Below are 20,289 nucleotides of genomic sequence, written 5' to 3' on the forward strand. Positions count from 1 at the left end.
AGTTACATTGTTGGATTTATCTGACAGGTAGGAAAAAGCACCCGGATTGGAAAAAAAATTTCTAAAGGGGTACACACAAGGAAACATTTCTCCGATAAAGGGCTCTTTAATTATAATTCCGAATTATTACTATTTTATAAGCTTCCTTTGAGATCCCCAACAAGTGTCAGATGACGACAGAAAACAACTTATATGAAGCTTTCTGGCGTAAGCTCAGTAAGTGTTGAGGATATGTACATGCTAGGGCTGGCATTTAACTTCATAGGGGGTATTTCAAAAGCGACAACATCCTCCACAGTTGTAGTCACAGGTGTAACAGCTCTTTGCGACAGGTGCGCAGCTGCAGGAGTTAAAGCACGGGTTGCAGTATGGACTGCGCCCGTACTCCAGACATCTCGGCTTGGGATTCAGGACAAACGGAGGACTGGCGAAGCGGTCGTAGTAGACTTTGGGGGACCACTTCTTTCGCTTTCTGCGGCGCTTCTTCTTCAAGTAGCATAAGCACTCGGCGTTGGGTATGAGCTTACGTAGAGTTTGCTCCAAGTTGGTCAGATCGCACTCGCAGCCAAACTCTTCGGGTAACCCATTCCCGGCCACACAGGTGCATTTACCCTGTTGATTGCAGGTGCATTCCGCGTCCTCGTCGAAGGATTCATCGTTTCCCGTATCGGGAGCTGAACCACATTTGCAACAGCGACATGTATCCGGCTTTCCAGTAGAGATACAAATTGGCACCTGTGTAGTAGATAAAGATGTTTTTAGTGCGGGCTACCGTGAATGTCACACATCGTACCTGTATGCATTTGTACGTCTTGTTTTTGGCATCGGTCACAATTACTTCCCGGATATCCGGCGGGCTTTCCCTTTCCGATAGATAGTCGATCGTATTGGGTGGTGTTCCCATGCCTCCATTTTTTCCCAGCTCTTGATTTTCTATTTCGTTTTTGAGAGCTCCAGGATTACTTGCCATCGGGTTTTGACCTTGGCAACTACAAGTAAATCCGACTCCGCTGCCCACCAGGCGCTTCAGGCTCCTTCTTTTGGGGCGTGTTTGACTATCAGTTTCTGGACGAGATGCTTGTGTTTCGGAGGGAGCCGAAGACTCCGGGCACTGGCAATTTATTCGGGTTTCGGCCTGGCGAGTGAAATTATGCTCCTCGACATAGGCACCATCGGAGTATCTGAAATAGAAATGCAATAAATATCAAATTTAAATAGTATAGCAAATATTTTACCTTCTTGGCTGCCCCCTCCAGTCATCCCGGTATCTATAGAAGAATACATTTTTATGGTTTTACCTTTGAAGAATTTAAGAATTATACTTTACCTATTCCAACCTGGCTGATGGGCTTCGCTGTGGAAACAAAAATTAAATCTACAACCCAATCAGATATTCAGGCTTATAAATACCTATATCGGCGCCTGTCACTGTGGGAAAAAAGTTTTGCAGTATAAAAACAAGAGAGAACGCTATAGTCGAGTTCCCCGACTATCTGATACCCGTTACTCAGCTAGTGGAAGGGAAAAGGAGAGTCTTAAACACTGTTTTTGGCGGTTTGTAGGCGTTATAGTGGGCGTGGCAGAACGTTTCTTGGCAAATCGATAGAAATTCACAAGACCAATATAAAAATGAAAAAATATCAAAACATTTTTCGAAAGTGTGGGCGTAGCAGCTTTGGGCGGTTTGAGGGTGTTACAGTGGGCGTGGCAAAAAGTTTTTTGGTAAATCGATAGAAAATTACAAGACTAATACAAAAGTGAACAAATTTCAAAACATTTTTCAAAAGTGTGGGCGTGGCAGTTTTGGGCGGTTTGTGGGCGTCAGAGTGGGCGTGGCAACATGAAACTTGCGCTGCTTCTATGTCCCTGGAGTTTGTATGCTTAATCTCAACTTTCTGGCTTTAGTAGTTCCTGAGATCTCGACGTTCATACGGACGGACAGACGGACGGACAGACGGACGGACATGGCCAGATCGACTCGGCTATTGATCCTGATCAAGAATATATATACTTTATATGGTCGGAAACGCTTCCTTCTGCCTGTTACATACTTTTCAACGAATCTAGTATACCCTTTTACTCTACGAGTAACGGGTATAACAATAATATTTTCTGTACTATGCAGGTATTTGAAAAAATAATAAAAACTTACTAGTAAGCATGCTCATGGGCATTCTGAGTACTTGGTCTTCCTCTGGGTCCAGTTCCACTTGTAGGTCCGGGCGGTGGATAATAATTGCTGATTAAACAACAAAACATAATTGATATTAAACAATTTTAAAAGTATAGCGTTATTATATTGTCACATTAACGGGTACATTTTTTCAGTTCTGTATGCCCAAATCATTTATAATGTTACCTTTGTGGTCCACCGGCCGAATCTGGAAGTCCTCTAGATCCCGGAGCGGAATATCCTCTAGATCCCGGGCCTGAATATCCCCTGGGTCCAGGACCTGGGTATCCCCTGGCTCCTGGACCTGGATATCCCCTGGGCCCTGAACCTGGATATCCCCTCGGTCCCGGACCTGGATATCCCCTTGGTCCCAAATCTGAATATCGGTGGCCTTGATATTCCGCACTATGTCCTTGGCCGTACGGTGGTGGATCGTTCTTGCTACAAAATATTCTTCCTTATGGCCATTAAAGGACAAGCATTTATTACTCACTTGACTACGATCAGCAGGATGGTGGGTTGAGCTGGAGGCTGTGTTGTCATCCGCGATGGTGAATGTCCTTTACGAGGTGGAGTATTGCCTTCATTGGGATCTGGAGAAGTGCCACCGCGCTGAGTGGGAGAAGGACCCGCTTCGTAAGTTGGAGAGCTGACACCACTTCGAGTTGGGGTATAAGCCGTTTCATTGAAATTATGGTTGTGATTTTTGTAGTGATCGGTCTGCCTTTCATTAGTTTCTGCAATGGTAACCACACTGTCTGCTGATTGAAATGTGTTCATGCGATTAGTGTTGTCCTTCTCATTTTTGCGATCAGCCATGAATCCAATGGGCTCCGACCAGGGAAGTATATCGGAGTGCCGTAGGACACAGTTCTTGCAGCGACAGGCGTTCTTCTCCGGCTTTTGTGTCTGATGCTCACAGAACATAATAGCATCTGGATTTCATCACCATCAACGTCCTAGCCCAAGCCCCTTTAAAGATCTGTTTGAAAGAGAGTCCAAAAGTATACAATATTTAAAATTTGTTAAATTTGATAGGACTGTAAAAGATTGCTTTAAGGTCCTTATGTTTCTATATTATTTATTCCTCTAGGTGGCGCCTTTTTATGTTTATAGATCGATAGATCCTGTCTTTGGGCTTTATTAGGTGCTTTGAATTCTCCTTGACCTTGGATATTGTGGAAATAGATACTTTCCTTATTGGATCCGTTCCCGTCGATATGCAGTTTGGTTGGACCTGCACTCTTTTGTTGCATTGGACATTTTCAAACATAACTTTATGGATTCCTGGAGAAGATCCCTTCTGGTTTCCATCTTTAAGATTATTTTGCTGTTTTAAGGAGGAAGTTTTGCAGATCCTCACAATCGGTGTCCGGTGAGTTTCCGCATTGAGTTCCGTAGTGCTGACCGCCATATCGCTAGTGGCTATGATATTTACACAACTATTTTCACTGTTGGGGTCAAGGTGCTTTAGCATTTTCTTTTCCGATTCCTTATAGTAGTCCTGCTCCTCTTCCAACTCAGCTAGCTTATTGCTAGCACTTCGATACCAGTCATCATCATCCATCTGCTCCTCTTCCTCCATATAGGAATAGGTAAGGTTTCCGCCTTCTTGGCGATAATCGCAGCTAGATCTATAACTTGATGTTCGAGGGGAACCAGGTAGGTAAGTGGATTCTCCCTTAGGATGGTAATACTCCTCGTGATCGTCCACTTCTTCGTCTGATATAATACTTGGTGGTGGGGCCTTGATACATGGAGAAGGAAAACCTTCATCTGAGTTCAGGGAATTTGCAAAATCTGTATTTTCTTGCCCTGAGGAATAGACTTCCTGCTCCCGCGCACCACAATGTTCTCCACAGCATTCCCTCGGACACCACATGGTGGTACCGGCATCCTTTTTGGATGTATTTAGGATTTCTGTGAGTTTATTTCTTCTTGACGCCTCCAAGATCTTTGGCAGATCCTCGGTACTACTTCCTTGATTCTGCATGTGCACGTAGGTAGTGGACTTTGACAGGCGTTTACGTTTTCGCTCCTTCAACCAAGGCAAACGTTCGAGATGAGATTTCTTTTGAAGAACATTTTCCTGTAGGGGAAAAGAGGGATAAGGTGGAAACGACTGAACAATCAGCGGCTGCACAGGCAGCTGCAACACCTGGACCGTTGGTAGTTTTCCCCGCAAGTGATTTATTTGATTTAGGCAAACCTGCACCTCCTTCTTCAAATAAGTTCCTATGTAGTTGTTTATCCGGTCAATTGCTTCACACATAACATCGGTTAGATCTGAAAGATGGTTTGCTTGAGAACTAGATGTTTGATCTTCATTATTCTCGGTGGTTTTAGACTTTTCTTGATGTTCTTCCAGTACTTTGTCCTTTTTGTCTAGCAATAAGCTGTCTAAGTCCGATAAAACATTCCCAAGCTCATGAACAACCCGCGGCTTAGTTGTATCGCACGTTTCTTCAGGCGGAAGCGAGCTTACAGTATCACATTCATATTTTTCACCGGCATCTAAGCGGTTATGGGGCTCAAATAAATGTCCATAAGCATAGGGCAATTCGTTGCTGCGGAAATCGAATCCCCATTGGTGTCCCATCTGGAAGGGGTCAAACATAGGAGGATAAGTTATAAAGTATGGATCCCTTCTTCGTCTTCTTCGAGTCCTTGGCGCCACAAAGCCTTTAGCTTCAATATTAAAGCTCAATCGACGTGTTCTTCGCATCGTGGTGGTTCGGTTTACAATGGGTGCGGCGGAATCCAGTCTTATCGGGGATCTTCGGAGTCTCTCCAACATTTCTACTCTTCCTCTTATCAACGACAATGTTCACTTGCCAATAGCACGTGAAAAACTAATATTTTAAATGAAAATTTTGACAGCTGGTCTAAAAATGTGAACACTTCACGTGAAGCTAAAAATATTTGATTACAAAAGAAGGTTCACTAATTACACATACATTTAGCAACAAATTAAAATTCAAACCTTTAGTTAAACACATCAAGATTTTTTTATTCTTCTTCTACAGTTTTTTTTAAAGCTGTGCTAAGAATAATGAGTTAAGAATGAATACAAGTATAAATAAGTGTGAGTAATCACTGCAGTTCAGCGGAATAAAATGAAGTATGAAATTTTAAAAATAATAGTCGCATTGGAAATGATCTTCACTTCTTCAGGCCCATTGGCTTGTTGCGTACTCCGGTGCGGGAATTCTCGCCGGGGATCTGACTTCGAAAATGAGCCCATTCCTTCTGGTAGTAATGAAATAATGCCACCGGATCGCAGTTCTTGGATTTTCCACGTTGGCGAACTAAATAAGAAAAAAATGGGCATAACCATTAAAGCCTTATAAAAATGGTGTATAAGATTACTTACCCGCAGCAGATCTCCGATTGGAGGCGCTACGAGGATGCGACTTGCTCCGGCGTCGGCGTTGCATCCTAAGACGGTCTTCATTAGCTTCCGATTCGCTGCTAGACATGGGAGGTTCCTTTGCCCGGCGGATCTTGCTGCGGCTGCGACGCCTTCCGTTCACCTGCGACTTATCGAGAACGGAATCCTGAGCCGCCATGGGAGGCACGGAAGCATCCATCAAGAGTTTTTCTTTGAAAAGGCGAGCTAAGTCCGCAAAGCTGGCCCCACCACCGGACCGCTCCCTAGGATCGTCCTGGTCAGTCTTGCACTCCTTCTCCTTGGCAGATGGACACGGACACGATGGAGCCGCATTCTCCTTATCCTTGTCCACACTCAGTTTGGCACGCGAGCTGACGGTGCCGCGTTTATGCAGGCCGCTGAAATCGCTTTCCTTTGCGTTCTCCGCCAGGCGTTCCTCATGCTTGATGAGCTTGCGCAAGTCTATATTGGGATGGGATCGGATCAAAGAAGTGGCCATTAGCAGGGAAATGAGGATACTGGGTATAAGATAGGGTAGTGAGATGGGCGCGGTAAATTAGGATGGCAAGACATAACTTGAGAATGACGTGCATTTAAAAGTATTATTTACTTCGACTAACCGAATCTGAAAGGTTATAACAACTTGACACCGACTATTGAACCTAAGGAAAAGAAACTTTGTCCTAGACCAGAAGAGTGAGAATAACACTAATCCATCGACCCACGCGATGTGCATTCAAGTAATTACAACTTTTTTTTGTATGTTTAATTGAATATTTAATTTAATTTACTCTTTGTTTTAATATTTTTACAATTGCTTTTGGTTTTTTGTTTAAAGTTATTTTTCTTCTGTTACATAGTTACGTTTTTCTTCTTTTTTTATTTAGCTTGAGCGTTGACTTTGATAATAGTACATAGCTAAGAAAATGAAAACAGTTTAATAGGTGATTTCCACAGTTAAAAACAAAAACGATGAATGGAAACTTGACTACTTAGAAGCTAGGTTGAAAATGAGAGATTTTGGAATAGTCCGAATTGGTTGATAAGAATTATTTGGGGGGAGGGAATTTGAGCTAAACTAAGATTAAACTAAGGCTTATGTACGTATTTCCGTGTGTGATTTGTGAGTTTCAATTATGCTACACTTAGCTGATAAATGGGATGAAAACTGCTCACGATCGATTAAATTTGACGGACTTGATTTGACATTTAGTTTTCAGAAAACATTAATGCTATTCGCTTTTCACAATTTTGGCAGTGGAGCTTTTCCTCAAACGAGTATATTAAATGGGTACATTAGACCATCATTCATTTAATTCTCACTTTGCCAAATGTAATCAGAAATTAAAACTGAAAAGATGACTGAATCGAAATCGCTGTGTTTTTGTGGTTTTGGAGGGATTTGTGGCCTAAAAATACCTAAAAACAAACTTATTACTCATCGTCGCTGTACACACTAAAAGCTAAACGTGATTGGTGCTGAATGATGCGTTGCTTGATCTGGATGATAAATAGATGACACAGGGTGCTCAACGACGGTATCGAAAGCGTCGGAATGGCGCCCTTAGCCGCCTGCAGGTGACACGCACCTCCTTCTTCAGGAACTGCGAGATGGCCAATGACTTCACGGCAGCCGTCGCTGCTTCGGCGGCACAACTGCTCGCCGCCTTTCCATTATTCGGTGGCGCATACTTGGAGATGTCAAACTTCCGCTTGGGCGTCGTCTGGTGTGGGCAATGCTCGTGTGAATCGCCTGCCTGGGTGTTGCTTAAATCCAAATCGGTATCCAAGCCATCAGAGGATACCGTGAATATGTCGGAATTGTCACCCAGTTTCTCACTTGGCGAAATGCAGCTGCCTAGGCTTCCGTTTAGCTGGGGAGTTCTTCTCTGTTGCTGTTGAACTTGTCCGCTACTCGGTGTGGAGGTGGCCTGAAGTCGCTGACCATTATGCAGGGTAAGCAAAAGTTTTTTGGTTTGTGCAGAGGCTTCGGGAGGCGTGGTTACAGATATGGAAGGTATTCGTGCTCTTTTCTCAGGAGACTCCGTTTTCTGCATGCCGATCTCCTGCTCTTCGTAGGCATCTTCGAAAACATCTTCGTCCTCCTCCTCTTCTTCTTCCTCGACATCCGCATCGGTTGCTTCGATTTCCGCCTCAACATCCTGCTGCTGATCCACAGAATCCGCCATGGTTTCATCTTCGTCGGGCAAACTTTCCATTTCATCCGCCTGCGGTTCAGCCTGCTCATCAACATCGGTCGCTGGCGGAGTCATCACGGCATCTTCCCGGGAATTCTGTTTATCATCGGCAGGTGATGCACCAGACGGCGAATTTCCGCCTCCTTCATCATCTTCATCGTCTTTGCTAAGCAGATTTCCTCTCGTCCCAGAAGTCATAGTTGTTGTAGTGGTTGTGGTTTGCTCCTCTTCTGTTTCCATAGGCTCTTGCTTTATAGGGTGAAGCTCAGCCAGACCCATTTTCTGGAAATTAATTCGCTCATCTTGCACCGATCGACTGCCGCCTAGTCCGCCTGCATTTCGTCTTCTCTGAGCTTTAGGCCAACCCGTGCGATTGGACTTCAAGCTCTTCTTTTTTCTATAATAGCTGGCATATAGATTGAGGTTATTCATTCGTCGACCGGAACCAGGTGGGTTTCCTCTGGAAACATCTTCATCTTCGTCTGCACTCCCTGCACTTCCCAGAATTAAATCACACAGGTCAAACTCGCTCGTAAAGCAATCAGTAGGTGGTGGAGTTTGTGGGGTGTTAACAAGCCTTTGTTCTCTTTCTTCAGTCTCCACCTCCCCTGACATCTCGTCTTCCTCCATATCGTACTCTTTGCCAGCTAGCTCCAGGTATTTGTCTAACTGCCAGGCAACGAAACCAGGATTGCAATACTGACGGGCTTGATCCAAAACTTTAAGGGCACACGGTTCCATTTCGTATTCGAGCAAGCCCTTCTTGCTGGGCAATTTGCGGACTCCGCGAAACGCACTCGTTCCGGAAAGATGTTGGGTAGTAGTCGGCCGTACTGTGCCTGCTACTGGAGGATTCACTCTTCTGTTGCGCTTGCCTAAGAGCGCACTTGCTGAGGATTGCCTTTGACTGGTTGAGAATTCTAAGCGGCGCGAATACATCTGACCTGCATTTCGAGCCGCAGGTGTCAGGCGGCGACTTCTAACGGGCGAAGAAGTTGCGGGCGTAGGAACTGGCGCTGGCGGGGAATGATCATATTTGTTTTGTCCCCGCCTCATTCTTTTTACCGTCTCGCTAATCTCGGTGGCAAATCGCAGTTCCTCAACAGGAGTGGCAGCTTGAGAACGAGTAGTTCGGGGAGATGACGGTACTACTGGCTCCTGTTTTATAGGAGTTTTTAGCTTTGGTGCAACTACCGGAGGAGGTGGCTCTTCTGCTTCTGAGTTCGTTTTACTTTGTGAGTCCTGACGCTGCCGAATAATGCAACTGACCAAAGCCAAAGTAGAAGCATGTTCTCTAGGGGATTTTCTCGGTGGTAATTCGGCAATCCGTGCCAGCTGCTTGTTCCTGCAGGTTATTCCGCTTCGTTGACTGTTGCTGCAGCTTGAACTGGATGTGCTCCTAACTCGTTCTATCAGCTGCACTCTATCCCCCAAAGAACCCGATGCAAACTCCCTTTCCAGCAATTCTGGGGTGCTCGCCTTGCTATCACATTTTGCTGTGGCAGTAGTCAGGGAATTCCCCTCCAGCTGCTGCAGTTGCTCCTGTTCCTGCTGATAACGGTGGAGAAGGTGGAGTTTTTTGTTCTTGTAGGTCGCCGAGGAGGAAGAGGACTGTACTTCCTCCTCCCTCTTAACTTCCTTCTTGGGTGTGGGCTTTTGATCTTCCTGCTTGATCTGCTCTTCCTTATCCTGCTTTACCTCGCTTGCCTCGCGGCATAAAGCACAACTGTGTGCTGGCAATGTTTTGGCCATGGGTATGGGACCCATTTCATAGGGCAGTTTCCTGTAGTTAGTGCTACCGTAATATGTGTAATAGTTCTCTTCACCCGCATCCTGTCGCATAAAAACTCTATTCCAAAGCTCTCCACTTGGCAACGATTCAAAGGTATACTGCATTTCCTGAAGTCTTTCGCTTTTACTGCAATCAAAGAATAAATCTATCGCTGGTGGCACTGCCTTCGGCTGTTTGACTTTATTTTTCGTGGGGCTTGACGGTTTCTGGCTCTTTGCGCGACTTTTTGAAGGAGAGGTTTTGGCCTCGGTTAACTCCAGCTCTCCGACACTACGGTTTATGGTTAATCTGGAAAGCCGCCTAGCTGCTCTTTGTTCACGAGTATCCGTTAATTTACGAGGAGCTGCCGTGACTCTACGTTGGGTATCAGCAATGTAGTCTTCATCGCTGCCACTACTGCAACTACTGTCCAACTCCTCATCTAATTCTTTATCAAATATGTCTTCCAGATCTTCCAACTCCTTCACTTCAATAGCTTCCTTCTTTATTTTTAATTTGGGCTTTTCTAATTCCCCCATCCTATCCTCCAGTTTATTGGCCATTTTCCGGCAAGTTGTCTGCCTTAGCTGCTGCTGCTGATGACTGCTGGCGGTGGCTGCTGTCACAATAGCCGTGGCTGTGCGACTGCTCTTCCTGGTGGCCACCAATTGCTCCTGCTTTATCTTAATCTTTAGCTGCGGCTGTGGCTGCGGTTGAGGACCTTCTTCTGGCTGGATGGGGGCGCTTGGAAAGCGCTGCTGGTTGCTATTGCTGCTACTGCTCCCTGTTGATAATTGGCGTTGGAAAACCTCCTGGGCCGCTGCTCCTCCTACTTTCCTTCGCCTTCCCACTGCTTGAGCTCGCTTGCGTATGCTAGAAGTAGGTAATCCTGAAGATTCCTTAGTTTCTGCTTCGCTGGTGCTTGTGTCGAGACTGGCGGAGGATATACTGTATCTGCCTCTTACATCCGAGGTGGTTTGTCGATCGATATCCGTGGGCAACTCACTGCTGCTCCTTGTGGTAGGTACCGCTGTCCTGGGAAACATAAAGTTCTCTGCCTCTCCATTAAGTCGTTGTAACTCTGTTTGTCGGATCTTTTGGAACTTTACAATCAGTGAGGGCGAATCCACTTGGTTGGAAGGTCTTCCTCGACCTCTGGGAGGCGTAGCACATTCCTCCCTGGTTTCTACAACCTTATAAATAGAAGAAGGCGGCAACATGGCTCTCTTAGGAGGTGACAGACTGGAGTTCAGTGTTTTCCGTCGTCCGGAATTCGTTGTGGGCGTTGCTGCAGCTGTCGTTGGATGTTCCTGACGCTGAAGCTCAGAAAGACTACCAGGCAGATTTCCTTGGACCTTCTTGCCACCAGGGAAAGGCGTTTGAGGTGATGTAACTGCTACTCCTTGGAATTTTTCCGAAGAATGCTTTCCCTTGGTTATCCTCTTGGACTTCTCGCGCAACGCTGGCGATGGCCTCTGACGGGGACTCTGCAACTCCTCATTACTCAACGATTCATCGACATCCATGTCAAGATCACTCTCGGCGGGCTCCTCCTCCAGGAACCTATTCACATCCGCTGAACTTCGAATTAGAGTGTCTAGAGTCAGGAAATTATCCGAATTCTTTGCAAAGAGCTCGTGATCTTTGCTTTGCAAATGAATATTCAGGATATCGTACTCCAATTTACAGATCTCACAAACTCCACCTTGTTTTTCACTCGAATCTATTGGTTCGCGACAATTAGAACGCGGACTATTCGGGATAGCAGACTGTTTTTTAAGTTCCTGCAGGGAAGGATGCTGGAGTGGCTTTTCTTCGCCAGCTGCTGGTTTGTCTTTTTGTGATGTGCGTGAACCCAAAGACTTGCGGGTCATGCTCTGCTCCTTATCCTTGGTCTTCGACTTTGTTAGAAGTCGAAAGGCGCCGTCTTCGCTGCTTAAATCTATCTTTGGCCAGTCGTCTGGCTGCTTGATAAGATGGTAGTAAGGTCTATAATTACGCTTGACGGATTCGATCTTCACATACTGCTTTTTCAGTTGTATGTGATGGGGGCTAGCTGATGCTGATGCTCCTCCACCTTCCTTCTTGCCCTCAAGGTATTGCTTAAGCTCGGTCTGAATGCGCTTTATAAAGCGTTGGGCGTAATCCGTCTGCCAGATGGTATAGCTCCGTTTTAGGGATGTCGTGGGTGTGCTATAGCCACTGTTTGCCACCCCAACCGTGCTCCTGCGCACACGACTTAGTATTGCATCCGCTCTTGATTGCCGCTGATTCGGTTTTCTTGCCGAACCATCATCTTGTTGGTAGTGATTGGTGGGTGTGCTGGGTGTACCTGGTGTTCCGGGGGTTCCGCTGATGATCTCTGGCTTATCAGTGATAAAGTGTGTAATATCGTCACTGAGAAAGAACTCGAGATGTCCACCCAAAGCCTTGATGTCGGACTCAATGCGTTTAGCTAACTGATGATCGCAAATGTCCAGGTAGAACTTAAAGTGACACAGAGGACGTTTGCTTTTTATGACCTTTACTTTAGGAGGAGTTGCTGCTGTTGCGGAAGCTGCTGCTGTTGAGTGGCTAGTTGTTGTTGCAAGTCTGCTGGCGCTTTGTTTGTCCGACTGCGGTTGCATACCTTCTGGCGCAAATTAGCTGCAGCCAACGGACCCAGAATTAAAGAGAAAAGAAATTGTAGAAAACGCCATTAATTAAATGTATCTTGAAGGGATAACCTGCAGTCGAATTTTAACAAATTAAAGGCAATAATTTAGGAATTTTGTGGGAAATACATAAAGTAAAAAATAAGTGTAAGCTTTATGTATAGTTTAATTTATTGAAACTTAAGATTTTGCAATTGCACCCAAGAATAAACTTTAAAGCAGGCCATTACAAAAATTTTTGGAATTGAACAAATAAGAAAAGAAACTTTTTACTGTGTTTTAGAAATAGTTAAAAACATTCTAATCAAAACAAGAACCGCACAAATTAATTTTCCCTCCAATATGAGTTGCGATGAAGCTATACCAGTTTTAAGCTGTTGTTATAACCTTAGATTTAATAAGTTTGCTTTATTTATTCAAAATTCGACCGTAGCGTGAAATCCAACACCAACCGCGTTTTTAACTTATTTGCCACGAGAAATTTAATTAAACTAATAAATCACTGTGGGGGAAATCCTACTCCCGGTGGTTCTTCTTCTTCTTGCTCCTTGTACGTTTCCCGATGTGTGTTATGCAATTTTGCATTCGGATACACACAAATCAGATCAATAACTGCACTTGGATGCATTTCGGTATGTATTGCCTAAAAGGCCATCGAGTGTTAAGTGTGAGTAAATTTATTTTAATTCCAAACTAAATGGGACCACAAAAACACAACCCAAGCGGGTGGAAGAAGAAGAAGAAGCAGCTGTGCTGCGGCATCGAGCTGCCAGGTCGGGCTACACTTAGCGAGGCGTTGCCAGCACGCGGAGTGGTGGCATTGGTGGTGACATAGCTGCAACATACATTTTACTCTGTTGCTGCATTTGATTAAAAACCAGTTATATTTGTAATCTCCCTTTGGCGAAATTACAAAACAGGCACGAAGAAACACATGTGCAAGAAAATTTATTTAAGGGAAAACTATCTGTTGGTGCTGACATTTATTTTTAATCAGTCATTCCAAGCTTATGTTTGTATATAAGCTACATATATTACAAAAATTGTATCTTCTACAATTTTAATATTATCATTTCACTTTATAAAATCACTCCTAACAAATATTCATAAATATATATCTTATCGTTTTTTTTCTTGCTCATTTGCGCAATATATGGTTTATCGCATTACATTTATATTTGTTTTGGTTTTTTACGTCTCCCAAAAAACAATGCGAATGAGCTGCCAAAGGCATAATGGCCGATGACCGATATTAAACTCATAATAATTAGTCCGGCAACTCTGTGCTCTGTAAATACTTGCAAATAATTGATATGGCTAGCCAATAAGTACTGACGCGCGTCAATATATACATATAACCCGAAAAACGATCACATCAGCACGCTGTGCTGGCACTTTTTTTGTCCTCGCTTTATATTTGCCATTACAACACGAAACGTTGGCGCAAAGAAAAACGAAAGAAAACCTAGTGGCAACCCTCAAGCGTTAGCAGTAGCAACAACAACAAAGGGGAAACAAATAAGAAAAAGTAGGAGAGCATAAAGCGAAAAACGAACAAAAAGAGAGGAGAGGGGAAAAAACAACACACACAATTCATGTATACAGTTGCGGTGGAAGTTAAATTTAATATAACCGAAATAGTGATTTTTTTTACATTTGTTACTAAAATCTATATATATTTAAAGATATCATTTCTCATTGATATTTTAAATTAAGATATATTGACAATTCCCTAGCGTTTTACCCGCGGCTGTACGTGTACATATGTATATATGTTTGTGGATAAAATTCATGTGAAGTTGCGGATGAAGCTTACAATGTGGTGGAGGCCGAAACACACTGGCAAACGCTGAAAAGCAGGCCCACGGCAGCAGCAACAACAACTAAGACAAGCAAGCCAAAAGCAAAAAAAACACACAGAACAGTGGGGTCACAAGAGCCATGTGTTAGGCTTTCCACTGAAATGTATTTATGCCAAAGTACAAGAACCTTGCAAAAGCAGTTTTCCTTCGATGTCGAGCCTTTATTTGATTATTCCTAAATGTGTGGTCCGAATGAATTTTGTTGCTGCAAACCACTGTGCCATGGGTATGTATAGTGTGTTATTCACAATTTCCAAGTAATACGTTTTTATTTTTCCCTTTTTCCATTGCAACGTATTTCTGGCTGTGCCGAAGCTCTTTTTCTCGCCTGTGCTTTGTACGCACGTTCGTTGGGTGAATAAAAACAAATTGAGATGGTGACGAATCGTTTGAAATTCAGCCGAAAAGCCGCAACCAAAAAACATTGTGCATAAAAAACAACAAACCAAAAACAATCACACACACACACGCACACTAGTACGTATTGCTTACCTTTTAGAAATTCACGGAGTTGCTCGGCTGATATGTTCCTATAGCCCAAATCATTTAGATACTGGAGAATGGCTCGTGCATCCAGCGGCAAATGTGACATTTTATTTTGCGCCAAGTAGAGCAATCGTTCTTGATATTCGTATTGTTAATTATTTTTTGTTTATATTCCACCCTCACACATACACACGCGCGCGCACTCGAGCTCACAAACACACACACGAATGCAAAATCGCCGTTCGTCCCGTTTCTCTTTCTCGTTTGTTTCGTTCGCTTCTTCTTCCTTTTGTTCGTATTCGTCTTCGTGCGCCGACAATCGACCAATTTTCACTGTACTTTTGCTCTGCGTTGGCCGTTTTTGAGTTTATACTTGCATTTACTTGCGTCAAGTTAATCAGGTGCAATGACTAAATATACACAACTGTATGGGAACGATCGGTTTAAGCGTCTATTTGCCTTCGTTCGCCCGTCGTTCGTTTGCTAACGCCTTTGTTATTTTTATGCTTTTTATCTGGTTTTCGCGAGCAAGGGGTCGCCAATTCGATTGTGCACGCACAGTTCGAGTGTCGAGATTGGGCTTTTTCTTATTTTCACATATTTCCTCGCTAGTTTTATAACAGTTTTCACCAATTGAAAATAAAGTGTACACGAACAGGGCAGCGCACACACGCTCGGCAACCAAATTTTCGTCGAGTTATCGATAACTGTGCTGGCTGGCGATGGTCGATGGTTGCTAGGCGGCGTGACTAAGTCACGGTATGATATCGTTTTATAGTCACGGATTAATAGTTTTACAGAAGGTCTAGTTTATTCTATTTAGTCGTTTGTTGCGACGATAGCCTGAAATATTAATATAAATATATATTTTTGTTTATAATGTACAGTAATATTCTTAACAGTTTGTTAACAAGCATCTATGAAATATAGCGTTAATTTATAATATATAACTGGTACACTAATTTATATATGAATCATAGACCCACAAAGCTATAATAATTATTTTTTTCTTTTAATTTGTATATTTCAATGATTATATATTATGAATTTATATTATCAGTTGTTAAATTTCGGCATAAGCAATACGAAAAACTGTTATCCAAATGCTGCGATTTAAAACATCGACAGCGCAGGCTATCGCCATATATCGATAAGCAACGACCGTCTGGTAGGGACCAGCAACGCGAAAGGTTTTTGTCTTGCTTTCTTGTTGCTTTGTGTGATTCTCGAGTCTCTGTTCTGCGTCTGCGTCCCGTTCTCGTGGCCAAAAAGAGAAGAAAGCAAGAAGCAAAAAAGGCAAACGAACTGTATTCGCTGCGCGTTCGTGCTCAATCGTGATTTCAAAATAAATTAAAAATGTCTCGCAGTTCGTACCTGTTGTGTGTGCTGTTTTTAGGTGAGCTAAAGAGAGGGAGAAAAATGAAGAAATCGCCTCGCGATCAGATTTTACGAAAACGTATCTCGTTGTTGCAGGCGCCAGTTGCTTGGTTTTCAGTGCGAGTGCAGCGCGGAACAATAGAAGGGGTTACAAGGCCACGGAGCCGCCCACCACCACCCAGCCCCCGCAGACGGCCAAGGAGTATCTGGACAGCCGACCTGGAATCTCCACATTCGGCATCATCGCCATCATCTTCACCGTTATCGTTCTCTGCCTCGTTTTCTACTACGGCATAATTTGCTACCCCTTACTCTGTCGCGATGAAAAGAAGTATCGGTTTATGGATGTATCCTCAACCATTACCGCCGCCACATCGCGCTCCATTCAGTCCATAGAGAACTATCCCGACCAGAAACACCACCATACGTTGGCCTGATTCGAGGTGTGCACACCCGGAGGATAGTGGTTTAGTAGTACTAGACGTAGTAGTACTAGTAACTCGAAAAAGACTTGAATGCCAGCCAGAAACGAAAATCCATTAGTATGACTACAGATTTAGGTCATAGGTCTTCAAAAATATCTCGAATTTTACCTCTTATACCCTTTGCCTTTTTTTTAGATATTAAAACATAGATATTTAAACATATTCCGATTTTAAAACATGTACACTAAGATATTTGGCTGCTTTGAATTTTCCCATATTTTTATCGAATTTCATAACATTACCTTGATGTTTCTATAGTACATAGTAGTAACCAGTTGAGGAGTTCGCTGGAAAGGGAATTAATCATTCATAATTGTAAATTGGAATTCCTACGCATCCCCGACTCTTTCTTTATCTGTTGTTCCTCTTAATCCCGGGCTCAACAAGTTTGGCCTGTCCTGTCCTCTGGCCCTTTTTCCTTGTCCCTCGTGCATCTTTGGCCTTTTTATTGCTGCTCATGCAGGTAGTTTTAACCGTTTACTCACAGCTTTGTTCTCTGTTCTTTTTTGTGGGACAGAGCTAAATTGTGGCAATTGAGTCACGTTGCCTGGTTGTTTCTCTCGAAATCCCAGGGAATTCACAGATCTTTTTGTACCGTCTTCACGCAACCCAATTTGCATTCAGAGTCCGAATTGTATTAACACACGAACTCCTTGTGATGCCTCGAGTTTTCCAATTTTTGCATACATTTCAAAATGCTGGTTCCCGTCCCTTTATACACAGGTTGTACTTAAAGCGAAACCAAGTACTTAATAAATATACCATGCCAATCATAGTTTAAGCGCCAATCTGCCGCCACGAATACATTTAAGGAATCTTCAGTTTTTGCATTTAGACCAGAATGAGTATCCTTCTATATATTGTGTCAAAATACGTTTTTAGACGTTATTTAGCATTAAGAGTATCAAATTTTATATACAAATCTTTTTTGACATTTTTATGTGAGTTTTACATAAAATATATGCTTCTGCCACCGCAAACGGTGAAATTATCACACTTTTTATTGGAGTTTGGGGTTGTACTAAACTAAGCAAACCGACTTGAAACGATTATGCTTGTAAATTTTTTGATTTTTACGAATTTATATTAATACAACACTACGTTGGAATAAATCATTGACTAACAAATGTGGATACTTCGATGTACATAGTTTGCTATCGAGTTTTAGAGAACATAAATACATTTGATGATTTATTTCAAATATTATATAATAACTGAAGAATAAACTATACGTAAGTGAAAAAACTTTTGATATGGACGAAAGTTAAAATGTAAGTATACCGTTCTTTCCAATATTTTTGTACTGCAAACTAGAACGAATGCATTCTATAAACTCGCTAGCCACGAAATATTGTGTACTTTATTACCAACTCCCAGGGCTTTTCGAACCCTATTAACACTTCACACCCATAATTTACACGTTTTGTTGCACAGTTTATTCATTTTGTGGTACATAGTTTATATGTTCGCTGGATTCGATTCGTTTAGATCTATGTGAGGATGGTAAAAAAAGCTAATAGATAATTAGAGTTATTTATATTTAGATACGCTGGCTGACTAATGAATATCATTCAGAATGCAAGTGTCTGTTAGTTTAATAAGTGGAAATTTGAGCTTGGGCCGCACAGTCTTGGTCTCCGATCAATACAGCCTTACAGCTCGTCCTTATCCAGATCGATGTCGCTCAGATCGATGTCCTCCTCGGTGGGCAGTTGGCCATCTTTGCCGTCCCAAGGATCCACGGACACGATCGCTGGCTTCTTGGCTCCGCGAACAGGCGCCGTGTGGCCGCGTCCGTAGGAGATGTCGCGCAGGAACTCGTTGATGCCGTCCTTGGAGAAGGAGCCCTTGAGCACAGAGAATTTCATCTTCTTAAAATTGACCACAGCCATGGCCGGATAGCCGAATCCTCCAACTTCGAGGGACTCTTCCAGAGCCAACTGCTGACCACCTTCAGCCCAGGCCCAGCCCCAAAGCTTCTGCTTGAACTTCTCGCCCTGCGTGCGCAGTGTGTCGAGGAACTTGTTGCGGCACTTGGCATCGCAATCGAGAATGTGTGGCAGAACGGACACGACGCACAATGGCTTGCCTTCGCAGGCAGTTTCAAACGTGGATTCATTGGTGATCTCGATGAGCTCGGGGGCTGGCACATTGGCCACATGCTTGTCACCGGCCCAGGACACAATGTCCGAGGCAGTGCGTCCTCCATCATACTCCTGGGCATCACTGGCTCGCTTGGAGCCCGCAGGGAAGAACTTAATGGTAGGGTACCCACGCACATTGTATTCAGCGGCCTTGCTCTGATGCGCGGTGGCATCTAGGGCACCCAACTTGACCTTGCCCTTCAGCTCTTTGGCGGCCTTGGCCCATTCGGGTGCCAGATTCTTGCAGTGACCACACCAGGGGGCGAAGAACTCCACCAGCCATATGTCGTCGGAGTTCAGGACCAGTTTGTCGAAGTTGTCCTCGGTGAGTTCGATGACCTCATCGCCGGATGAGCTGCCGGAACCGCCGGAAGACGATCCACCGCCGCCGCCCAGGACGCCCTGCACCTTCTTCTTCACCTCCGCCAGAGCAGCTTCAGCGATTGCCTTGGCGGTTCGTTGACCATTGTAGTCCGTGGGCGACTTCTTGTTGGCGCCAAAGATCTTGATGGTGGGAAAGCCACGTACACCGAACTGGCCACTCAGCGTGCTGTCCGCATCGGCATTCACGGAGCCCACTTTCACGACTCCCTTCAATGCCTTGGCCAGCTTCTTGTACTCGGGCACCAGGCTCTGGCAATGACCGCACCACGGAGCATAGAACTCCACGATCCAGATGGCGTCGTCTTTCAGCACCTCCCGGTCGAAATTCGAGGGCGTCAGCTCCACGACGCCGTCGGTGGGCGAATAGAAGGCACTAGCGCCGCCCACGACAAAAGCCAGCAACAAAATGCTCGCTGCGGGGGCATATTGAAAATGTATTATTACCATAATTTGGTTACTTCTTGCATGGCCCAGAAACTTACCCAGTTGCCTCATCTTTCTTGAGTTTGTGAAACCGCTGACGTGTCTATCTCTTTCGGGTTTATCTCAACAAATTCTTAATCAACGCGACTTGTCGGTAGGCTCTTTTAAAATAAACTATGTGCAGAGATGCGGCTTATATTTTACTAAAAAAAAGAGTACACGTCACTGCGAGTGCGGCGTACTCGCGATAGTTCGATAGGGTTTTCCTACTTTGCGGCTATCGATGAAGAGGAGCCGGCAAATGGGGATACTGCCAATAGTGCGAAATAGGTAAAATCCTCTATATTATTACTAAAGAAAATATGTAATTCTTCATATTTGCATTTCAAATTACATGAAAATACATATATAGAAAGCGAAATGCGATGATTCTTTTATTGCCGATATCGATATATTTTGGTATTTTAGATTGGTTCTAAAAATGCAGCTGAGCTGCCAGATAGTTAAAAAAATAGCTTATTGGCTACACCGTTTGATTTGGCGGGCCTTTTAAATATGGTTTCTTGGCACTTTATTAAAAACCAATGCATAACACTTAAGTATTTGAAATTCCATCTTAATACCTTTGAGATCAAATCAATTTCTCTATTACCTATTAAGCCCTAATGTAATACTTTCTTGGTTTTTGGTGTTAGCTTTATATTATTTTTCCCCGTTATGTAAGAATTTACCGTATACCTTTAGCAATCAATAGGCAGCGCTAAAATAAAATAGAATATTTTATACATTTGTTTAAAAATACTCTTGCGCCACCCCTGTCATTTTATCATATTTAATTGTTAATTTACTTTGTTAATTTTCCACTTTAATTGTTTCTTTTTCCTAAGTTATTTAATTTGCGATTTCTGGAAGCTTTGGCTTAATTTACTTGCACATTGTCC

The 20,289-nt window shown here is 43.6% G+C and overlaps 6 protein-coding genes across 8 annotated transcripts; 1 reads left to right on the forward strand and 5 right to left on the reverse strand.

The window, feature by feature from the left end:
• Positions 1-86: 86 nt before the first annotated feature.
• On the reverse strand, positions 87-3,493 carry LOC6529405 (uncharacterized protein CG42266). 3 transcript variants are annotated; one of them, XM_015196686.2, is made up of 9 exons: positions 3,370-3,493; positions 2,667-3,155; positions 2,360-2,614; positions 2,153-2,239; positions 1,411-1,428; positions 1,328-1,354; positions 1,236-1,268; positions 794-1,181; positions 87-735 (listed from the first exon to the last, which is right to left on the reverse strand). In XM_015196686.2, the coding sequence occupies exons 2-9, from the start codon at positions 3,098-3,100 to the stop codon at positions 274-276; spliced, it is 1,704 nt and encodes a 567-aa protein (XP_015052172.1). In that variant the 5' UTR covers positions 3,101-3,155; positions 3,370-3,493; the 3' UTR covers positions 87-273. The 3 variants fall into 3 exon arrangements, with proteins under 3 accessions (XP_015052172.1, XP_043062906.1, XP_043062905.1); XM_043206971.1 differs by lacking the exons at positions 2,360-2,614; positions 3,370-3,493 and having other exon boundaries at positions 2,667-3,132; XM_043206970.1 differs by lacking the exons at positions 1,411-1,428; positions 3,370-3,493 and having other exon boundaries at positions 2,667-3,132.
• LOC6529406 lies at positions 3,227-5,088 on the reverse strand. Its single transcript, XM_039373206.2, has one exon. The coding sequence runs from the start codon at positions 4,968-4,970 to the stop codon at positions 3,255-3,257; it is 1,716 nt and encodes a 571-aa protein (XP_039229140.1). The 5' UTR covers positions 4,971-5,088; the 3' UTR covers positions 3,227-3,254.
• A 69-nt stretch (positions 5,089-5,157) lies between these two features.
• Positions 5,158-14,673, reverse strand: LOC26535908 (splicing regulatory glutamine/lysine-rich protein 1). Its single transcript, XM_015197448.2, has 3 exons — positions 14,542-14,673; positions 5,547-6,026; positions 5,158-5,481 (listed from the first exon to the last, which is right to left on the reverse strand). Exons 1-3 carry the CDS (start codon positions 14,639-14,641, stop codon positions 5,336-5,338), a joined length of 726 nt encoding a protein of 241 aa, XP_015052934.2. The 5' UTR covers positions 14,642-14,673; the 3' UTR covers positions 5,158-5,335.
• On the reverse strand, positions 6,692-14,677 carry LOC6529407 (protein chiffon). Its single transcript, XM_015196685.2, has 2 exons — positions 14,542-14,677; positions 6,692-12,179 (listed from the first exon to the last, which is right to left on the reverse strand). The coding sequence occupies exon 2, from the start codon at positions 12,158-12,160 to the stop codon at positions 7,094-7,096; it is 5,067 nt and encodes a 1,688-aa protein (XP_015052171.2). The 5' UTR covers positions 12,161-12,179; positions 14,542-14,677; the 3' UTR covers positions 6,692-7,093.
• Positions 14,678-15,698: 1,021 nt separating this feature from the next.
• On the forward strand, positions 15,699-17,385 carry LOC6529408. Its single transcript, XM_002090377.3, has 2 exons — positions 15,699-15,931; positions 16,009-17,385. The coding sequence occupies exons 1-2, from the start codon at positions 15,892-15,894 to the stop codon at positions 16,347-16,349; spliced, it is 381 nt and encodes a 126-aa protein (XP_002090413.1). The 5' UTR covers positions 15,699-15,891; the 3' UTR covers positions 16,350-17,385.
• A 425-nt stretch (positions 17,386-17,810) lies between these two features.
• On the reverse strand, positions 17,811-19,576 carry LOC6529409 (protein disulfide-isomerase A6 homolog). The gene is made up of 2 exons (XM_002090378.4): positions 19,408-19,576; positions 17,811-19,338 (listed from the first exon to the last, which is right to left on the reverse strand). Exons 1-2 carry the CDS (start codon positions 19,418-19,420, stop codon positions 18,050-18,052), a joined length of 1,302 nt encoding a protein of 433 aa, XP_002090414.1. The 5' UTR covers positions 19,421-19,576; the 3' UTR covers positions 17,811-18,049.
• Positions 19,577-20,289: the final 713 nt, after the last annotated feature.

Source organism: Drosophila yakuba, chromosome 2R (genome assembly GCF_016746365.2).
Source record: "Drosophila yakuba strain Tai18E2 chromosome 2R, Prin_Dyak_Tai18E2_2.1, whole genome shotgun sequence".
Classification (NCBI taxonomy): Eukaryota; Metazoa; Arthropoda; class Insecta; order Diptera; family Drosophilidae; genus Drosophila; species Drosophila yakuba.